This window comes from Cibotium barometz, chromosome 29 (assembly GCF_041138505.1).
Source record: "Cibotium barometz isolate CiBa-2024 chromosome 29, ASM4113850v1, whole genome shotgun sequence".
NCBI lineage: Eukaryota > Viridiplantae > Streptophyta > Polypodiopsida > Cyatheales > Cibotiaceae > Cibotium > Cibotium barometz.
In genome coordinates this window covers 27959281-27968858 of record NC_141074.1, presented here as the reverse complement: position 1 = coordinate 27968858, position 9578 = coordinate 27959281, and the positions used below count along the sequence as shown (strand labels likewise).

The 9578-nt window shown below is 35.6% G+C and overlaps 1 protein-coding gene across 1 annotated transcript; it reads right to left on the bottom strand.

The window, feature by feature from the left end:
• Window positions 1–4956: 4956 nt before the first annotated feature.
• Window positions 4957–7332, bottom strand: LOC147622004 (bidirectional sugar transporter SWEET5-like). Its single transcript, XM_086823532.1, has 6 exons — window positions 7287–7332; window positions 6798–6834; window positions 6474–6690; window positions 5659–5820; window positions 5313–5432; window positions 4957–5154 (listed from the first exon to the last, which is right to left on the bottom strand). The coding sequence occupies exons 1-6, from the start codon at window positions 7330–7332 to the stop codon at window positions 4957–4959; spliced, it is 780 nt and encodes a 259-aa protein (XP_086679658.1).
• Between the last annotated feature and the right edge of the window lie 2246 nt (window positions 7333–9578).

Below are 9578 nucleotides of genomic sequence, written 5' to 3'. Positions count from 1 at the left end.
TTCAAAATTAGCTTGGCTATAAGAGAGTACCTTATTCTAGGATGACTATATGTTATTTCCTCTCTTAATCTCCTTGTTGGTCTGATTAATGCCGAGAGAATGGCATCGGTGTTTCTCCTTATTTAACCTAGTCTCTATTAGTTCTATAATTTGTCCAAGAGCCATTGTGGCCATGTATCCGGGTTCTATTTTGGGGAATACATGTGTATAGGGTGGTCCCACATATCCATAGGCTTGCACCCCAAAAGGATGCTTCTCTTGGTTGTTCAAGGTGTATAAAGCATGAATGTATCATCAAGTATCCATATATGAGTGCGTTGTGAGCGATTGGTATGCTTGAGGGTCTATTGTTTGGTTCTTAACTCTCATGGTTCCCCATCCTAATTGAATTGGCACTACCTGGGTCAACTAGGGTTATTGGCCTGGTTCTTTCAAAAGGCTTTGCCTAATGATTCTCATCCCTATGGAAGATGTATGTTCCTCTTGGATTGGGTCTAATGTGGAGGAAAGCCTCACATCCTATGATTTTTTTCCCTTGTGGAGTAAAATGAAAATTCTCCTCTTGCTCCCACCACTACGCTTCCTAGTCTTGAGTGATTTCCTCTAAAGAGGTTCCTACTTCACTTGGCCTTAAAGTCCTATGTTCTAGGTCTGTGTTAGATGGGAATACTCTCCTCTTCCGAGACCTTTCTATCCTTCTCTCTTCTTATATACTCTCGAGATGATGTATGTGTTACCATCCTCATCCATATATGTCATTTGATTATTAGTGAGATGATAAAGTTGTGTCTAAAAACTTGTGGTTTTCCTCTGCATCCCTCTGTGTGTCGATGATGTTGATTAGTTTTAGACTTGAAAAAGGGAGAAAGGACACATGATGTTGATTAGTTTGACTTGAAAAAGGGAGAAAGGACACAATATAGGAATTTTCATCTGGGAGAATTGAAAATGGACCTTCACTTATTCAAGTTAAGTGATTTTTTAATAAATTTATGGTAACAAGTATAGTAACTCCTAGAGTTCTTAGATCAAAAGATTCAATAATTGATTTTTTAAAATTACATTATAATTAATTTAATGGGCCTCTAGCAGTCTAGCCTAAACAAAATTTTACAAAGATCACATCTACAAAAATCTAACTATAAGATGTATAATTTTACCTTAAATCCATATTCTACTAATGTTTTCTAATCCAAACCTTAAATCCATATTCTACTAATTTTTTTTTTGCTAATCCAATCATCACAGATCCATACAATTTGAGCATTTTAGATGGTAGATGTAATGGGAGGACAAAATAATATAGTTTTTGCCTTTTAAATAATATAGAAAATAAAAAAATAACACATAAAAAATTACTCGATAAATTATATCATATGAGTAATAATGTAAAAGTTAGACAATTAACTCACATTTGGTGTACCTCGGATCAAAAATTACTCGATAAATCATATCAAATGAGTAATAATGTAAAAATTATAGACAATTAACTCATATTTATTGTACCTATTCAAACCTCGGACAAAGTCTGTACATAATTTTTGTGTCCAAACAAAAGGGGCGTTGCAATTATTGATAGTTTTGGTTACCCAACTTTGTATGTCGTGTTTCATCAGAAGACATTGAAGTGAAACTCCTTGGCTTACTAGGAGATATGAGTAATTCTATTTGAAAAATTAGTTATTTTTTCAGGCTAAACCCAAGGGCACCTACTAAATTTTTTTCCAGATAACCTCATCTTGCAACCACCCAAATGTATTATGTTACTTTTGATGCTATATGTGATAAATGTGAGATTATCCTCATAAACTTGAATTTAGTCTCTTTAGTCTCAACACTAGGATCTCCTTTAAACAAAAACCTACTTATGAGTTTATAGATGTAGCCTCATAAATGTACAATGTTCCTTTTGATACTACATGTGCTATAATGTGATATTGAACTCATAAATTAAAGTTTGATATGCATTTATTTTATTAAATAATGTCCATGCTATAATGTGAGATTGAACTCATTAAATAATGTCCATGCTATAATAAACAAAAACCTACTTATGAGTTTATAGATGTAGCCTCATAAATGTACAATGTTCCCTTTGATACTACATGTGCTATAATGTGAGATTGAACTCATAAATTAAAGTTTGATATGCATTTATTTTATTAAATAATGTCCATGCTATAATGTGAGATTGAACTCATTAAATAATGTCCATGCTATAATGTGAGATTGAACTCATAAATTAAAGTTTGATATGCATTTATTTTATTAAATAATGTCCATGCTATAATGTGAGATTGAACTCATAAATTAAAGTTTGATATGCATTTATTTTATTAAATAATGTCCATACTAATTACTTCACTATTAAAGTTTGATATGCATTTATTTTATTAAATAATGTCCATACTAATTACTTCACTTACACTTGTGAAATAATTTCACTTGATTAATAATGTTTATTCTCGAAATAACTTGGGAGATTAGGTGTATCCTATGTAAATTAAAATAATTTCACTTGATTAATAATGTTTATTCTCAATTACCTAAGACTTAATCACAAAAATAACTTGGGAGATTAGGTGTATACTATGTGAAATGCTAGGCTTCATAGGGCTTATGCTTAACCCTCAAAGTTTGGAGATCTTTCGATATCACCTCTTGAAGTCTCTTATATATCACCCCCTAGAAACTCGTTTTTTCCTAAACTCATTTTTTCCTACTCATTTTTACTTGTTTTTTCCTAGACTCATTTTTACTTGTTTTTTCCTAGACTCATTTTTAATCCGTGTGTACCTATACCATCCATTTAAATTTTCAAGTTTGAAGATGCATTAAATCAAGGCTTTCAAATAGTTAAAATTCAAAATCATAATTATGTAAATTTATAAAGCTAGCAAGCTCTATGATAATGTTGTATGGTGGATATAGAGGGCATTATATAAAGAAATGGGATTTTTATGTGAGAATAAAAGTAAATGCAACTCTAATATCAACTAGGATCGATTCATATGGTTAGTGAATGCATAATAAATTTAAACATAAAAGGCATTCAAAGCATGCATTATCTCTATTGTTGTGTAATTCATTAGTATATATTGCATTGTCATTAATAGAGAAACTATGATAGGAGCTTGAGAAGTTGGGGTGTGTGCATTTTGCAGGTTGCAGGCCTGCATCCTTGAAAGTATGATACGTCTTTGGGGTGATACGTCTTTGGGGCGCGATAATCCCAACCTATCTATAGAGATAAGAATAGCTGTCTAAGCTACAGGCCCCGCCTCCACCTGGATCCATTCCAGGAACCACTTTTCTAAAATAGACTACTATGACGATGGGTAGATGTGTTGTTTCCTTCACCTCATCCTCAAGTGCTTTTGCCCATAGTAGCAGGTAGCATATAGAACAAGCTTGGAAAGCGCCCAACAAAGCTCCCACTCCATTTGTAAGCTACACATCCACATTCCACACATCCACAATACACTTAGGAGTACTACCTTAAAGCTTTTCAGCTTTTCAAGAGAACCACCACACTTAGCTCTAGCTTAAAGCTTTTCAAGATTGTTCTTCGGTGATGATGAATACATAATATGAGGAAGATGATCAATGCATATACCATGAGGAAGATGTTAAAGTATATGCTTGCATAGCTAGACCACACCAAGCCATTGATGAGGAAGAAGTAAAGGAGAGGTAAAATGGCATGTACTTGAGGCTTTTCGTCCGAATCACGCTTCTATTACAAAAAAGATCATGTATGAATTGGACTCAAAACTCTCATCATTCAAATGAAGTAGGTGATATCAAATGCAATACTAAACCAATATTAAATGTAACTACTTTTAGATTAATATGCTAAATGCAATACTAAATCAATATGCTTAATTCACAAGTGTGAGAATAATATATTCATACCATGATTGTTAGGGGTGATGCATACATGCCAATGCCAACCATGACGCACACACTCCTCCCAAACCACCATTGTCCTCACACTCTCGACCACCATTGTCCTCTTAACATGGATGTGTGCCATTACCAAGGTTCGCACCACCACAACTGACACAATTGAGAGCACAACGACAAGGATGTGCATAACTTCCATCTGCAAACATAAAACAATGATCGACTTACAATGACTTCTATATAAATATCACGCTCCTTATTTGGTCTTTTGTACCAAAGGTTTTACGAAAAAAGTTGTCCATACTAAAACTGCATCACTTGCACTTTTGAAACACTTCATTTAATTAAAATTGAAATAATTTCACTTGATTAATAATGATTACTCTATTACCTAATCTCCTAGGCTCCACAGGGTTGCCTAGGAGATTAGGTGTAATACTATGTGAAATGCTAGGCTCCACACGGTTGCCTAACCCTCAAAGTTTGGAGATCTTTTTATACAAGAACTTTTATCCCTTTTCTCCTAGAGTTGTTAGACCTTTTACCCTATTCTCATTTACACCTTATCTATCACCCCCTAGAAAACTGTACCGTTCTCTTTTTACCCAATGAAAATTCTCAAATTTTAAACCATAACTATGTAAATTTATAAAGTTAGCAAGCTCTGTATGGTGGATATATATGGCATTATATAGAGAAATGGGCTTTTTAATGCGAGAATAAAACTAAATGCAACTCTAATATGGGCTAGGGTCAATTCATATGGTTAGTGCATGCATAATAAACCATAATTATGTAAATTTATAAAGGTAGCAAGCTCTATATGGTGGATATATATGGCATTATATAGAGAAATGGGCTTTTTAATGCGAGAATAAAACTAAATGCAACTCTAATATGGGCTAGGGTCAATTCATATGGTTAGTGCATGCATAATAAATTTAAACATAAAAGGCATTAATATCCTTCATCATCTCTATTGTTGTGTGATTCATTAGAACATTACATTATCATTAATAGAGAAACTATTGACTGTTATAAGATAGACTTCTACGGTGGTTGAGTGGGATCTTGAAAAGTTGGGGTATGTGCATTTTGCAGGTTGCAAGCCTGCATCTTATCCTCCTGAGAGAGGATGGGTAGTTGTGTTGTTTCCTTCACCTCATCCTCTAAGTGCTTTCGCCCATAGTAGGTGGCGTATAGAACAAGTTGGCAAGCACCCAACAAAGCTCCCACTCCATTTGTAAGCTGCACACCCACATTCCACACATCCACCTTACACTTAGGAGTACTAGCTTAAAGATTTTCAAGAGAAGCACCACACTTAGCTCTACTTAAAGCTTTTCAAGATTGTTCTTTCAGTGATGATGAATCACTAACATGAGGAAGATGATCAATGCAATTACCATGAGGAAGATGTCGAAGTATATGCTTGCATAGCTAGACCACACCAAGCCATTGAGGAAGGAAGTAAAGGAGAGATAAAATGGCATGTACTTGATGCTTTTCGTCTGAATCACGCTTCTCTGTTGCAAAAAAGATCATGTTTGAATTGGACTCAAAACTCTCATCATTCATGATATTAAAATTAAAGTAGGTGATATCAAATGCAATACTAAACCAATATTAAATGCAATTACTTTTAGATCATTAAACCAATATTAAATGCAATTACTTTTAGGTCATTAATATGCTAAATGCAATACTAATCAATATGCTTAATTCATAAGAGTGAGAATAATATATTCATACCATGATTGTGAGGGGTGATGCGTACATGCCAATGCCAACTGTGACACAGACACTCCCGACCACCATTGTCCTCTTGACATGTGTGTGTGCCATTACCAAGGTTAGCACAACCACAACTGACACGATTGAGAGCACAACCATGAGGATGCGCATAACTTTCATCTACAAACATAAAACAATGATCAACAATGATGGTCATACAATGACTCTCTAGATAAATATCAAGCTCCTTGGTTAGTCTTTTGTACCATAAGAAGGTTTTACGGTGTACAAACCATGTGGGATATTTCAAAAAGTTAACAAGTTCATGTGGGAAAAAGAAACCTTTTTCCCCACATGAGTATGGGAATGTTTTGAAATTTCCCATGTGGTTTGGACAACATAAACCTCCTTTTAATGTACATGTGGTGCATCAAGTTGTTGGATTACGCCCCTTTGAGCATAAACCTCCTTTTCATGTACATGTGGTGCATCGCGTTGTTGGACACGGCTTGCTTGGACTAAAAGCACCATGTGCACAAAAGACATAGATAGCACCATGTGCACAAAAGACATAGATCAGTATAAGGCTACTCTATAATGGACTTTAATCATGCACATGAGGCCTTCAATAATATGGCTTCCAATTCATGGTGCACAAGAGGCACTTAGTAATATGGCTTCCAATAAGGGAAATTCTAGGCTTTGTTGCAATATATTGTGTGTGTGTGTGTGTGTGTGTGTGTGTATCATGTTGGTCTTTGCAAAAAAACTACTGTGTGTGTGTGTTGGTCTAGGCTTTGTTGCAAAAAGTATGTATTGTATGTGTGATTTACCCTCTCTTTTGGGTTGGCGTAGAGCATGAAGATGGCGATGTAGATGATCTCGAGGAAGGCGCCAGTGGCGTTGGTGGAGAGCACGAGCAGGCTTTTTGGGTGGACAACCGGCATCCCATAGAAGACCCAAAGCAGGCAATTGAGCAGCGTCGCCATGTACGGCACCCCTGAGAACCCCCTCGTCGACTTCCATCTCACCACCTTCACGAACGTGGGCCTACCCCACACACACACACAGGCACGCACAAGCCGTGTTACTAAACCGCCTCCCATGCAGCAGCGCATCTGATCAGTAATTATTATTAAAGCTTTTGAGCAACTTACATCGGAGAAAGAAACAGGCAAAACGATATGGTATTGCCTGCAAAATCAGAGTTGCATCACGGTATAATTAGGCCATGCGCAATCAAATAGAATACCCTAATTACGGTCTTATTAGGCCTAGCGCAATCAAATACAGTATAAATTAAGGGCCAACTAAGCCAACAGCAGCCGCAATCAGATACAATAGTATAATTAAGGGCTAATAATTAAGCCAAGAGCAATCAGATACAATATAATCAAGGGATAATTAGTTCAAGAGAAATCACACACAATATAATCAAGGGCTAATTCGGCCAAGCGCAATCTCACACAGTATAATCAAGGGCTAATTAGGCCAAATATAATATAATAGCTGGCGAAGCGCAATCAAATACAATATGATTAAGGGAAAAGTAGGCCAAGCACAATCAAATACAATTTAATTAAGGGCTAAATAGGCCAAGCACATAGAAAATTAAGGTTTTGTGCGCTGCTGAGCAGCTATAGTACCTACGATTCCGATGACTGTGCGAGCAATGTCCGCAGCAGCTGCCATATTAATGTTGACGATGGCGTCGTTAATGCAGGCGTTATTATGTGCAAGAGCGATGGATTAATCTTCTTCACGGGCATCTGCGGTACTGTATTCCTAATTAACAGCGCCCTAGTACCAGCCCACCGGACAATAGATTGCTTTTATGCTGCTATATACATGTAATTAACTGAGAGGCCCGGTCATTAGGGGCAATTAGCCGTTAATGGGGAAGTGCTTCTTTGCTTTGAGAGCTTCTGCTCTTTGCATGCATGCCCACTGATCAGGCCAACACATTGCAGTCCGTTCCACTCTCTAAGCACGAGATAAACGCAACTAAGCTGTAGATTAGCAACGACCCACTTCTCGATAACTCGAGCTTTCCACCCTCTAAGCATGAGATAAACACAACTAAGCTGTAGATTAGCAACAACTACGCGTCACGTCATCTCATTCAGTTGAACTAGTTAACCATGTGATTCTCAAAGTTACACGGTAAATCAAGCCGCATATTTTTTTGAGAATTGGTATGAGTCGGTCGCAAAGCTTGGTAAAAAAGTGCTAAATACATATGTCAAGAATTCATGGTGAGCTTTTTTGTGAGTACTAAAAGCTTAATGGCCGATTTTCATTTTTAAAGTTTGTTAGTTTTACAAATTTAAAATAAAGTTTTATGGGAGATTTGGATTTCCACGAATTCTTTGATAATTGATCAAGGGACTACTCATGGGGTAGAAATGACAGAGTTGATGTTCAAATGTGTGCATTTCTATTGGTATGTTTACTACGTTAATAAGATGAATAATACTATATATGCTGAGACAGTTCACGCATTGCACCCCCACTAGGCACTTTCTATTCACTCAAGAATTTTGGTAGATTCTTCTATGTGGTCAAGAGGTTGCTAAATTCCATTGGCATGATTTTGAGGAACATTACAATCGCATCGTCATTATATATAACACAAGTGCTCTAATGCCTACAAGTTGATGCATGATGCTTTTGAATTTCCTATATAATCGACATCATATGAGTTTGATAACTCCATCTTAAGCCCAAAAATATATATTTTGAGGCTTATCTTTAAAATCTTTTTCTCCTAAAGGTGATCTAGACCCTAAACAATAAATATATTAAGAAAGTCTAAATTTTATATTGTCATTCTTTAAAGTAACATATCAAGCATGATCTTGACATGCCCTTGACGTAGTGTGTTATGGCCAACCAATAAACCACCATATTGAATACATGATCTTGACATTCCCTTGACGTAGTGTGTTATGACCAACCAATAAAACTATCATATGAATACATCATATGAATACATGATCTTGTCTAGAAGGACCAAAGATGGTGAAGTGCATGTGACTTCTACACATCCCCCCCCACTCACCCACCCTCCCACACACACACACACCTCCCCCCTTCCTTTTTTTCTCCCTTTAAATGGTATTGTTGAAAGCTCATTTATTAGGAGAAATACTATCAAAAATAAACAAACAAATAATTTTAAACTCAAGGGATTTTTTTAAGATTAGGGTTAAAAAGAGAAGATAAATAAAATAGGAGCACCTAGAACTAGAGTATGCATTTTTGTTTTTTAACATTAGGGTTAAAAAGAGAAAATAAATAAAATAGGAGCAGGTAGACCTAGAGTAGGTTATGGCAACTTAAATGAGTTTATGTGTGATAAGTAATGATTAGGATAGATAGGTTGGTAGAGACACGAGAGGATCTATTTTCTAGGTAGAGAGAAATTTACATAAACAAAAATATATGCACATCAATAAAACATAATGCTCACAATATTTAACATAAACTAAATTAAGGAGATAAAATAAATTAAAATAACCCAAAACATAAGAATGGATGCAATATTTCCCCGGCTAAGACCGTATATTTATTTTTACAAAGGAGTGACATGCATGAGTTCCACATTTGTATACATAAATATGAGACTTACACGATTTATCTTTTACAAATTCAAGCACGACTCTTGCTTTTCCAAAAATACAACTTATTTTAGGCTTAGAATTTAAGCTTGTGAATATACAAGGGTATTGTTCAAAATGAAAATCTACACTAGACTAGACGAAGGTAAACTAAACTCCAATGTGCACATGTCACACATTTCCTTATTATGCCGTGAACTTTATTTTAGGTGCACATATACCTTCAAAGGCAATCCTCTCTACATATCTCACAAACACAATTATAGTTTGCTCATTAATTTATAAATTCAATCAATCCTAACAAATGTATTAATTGGC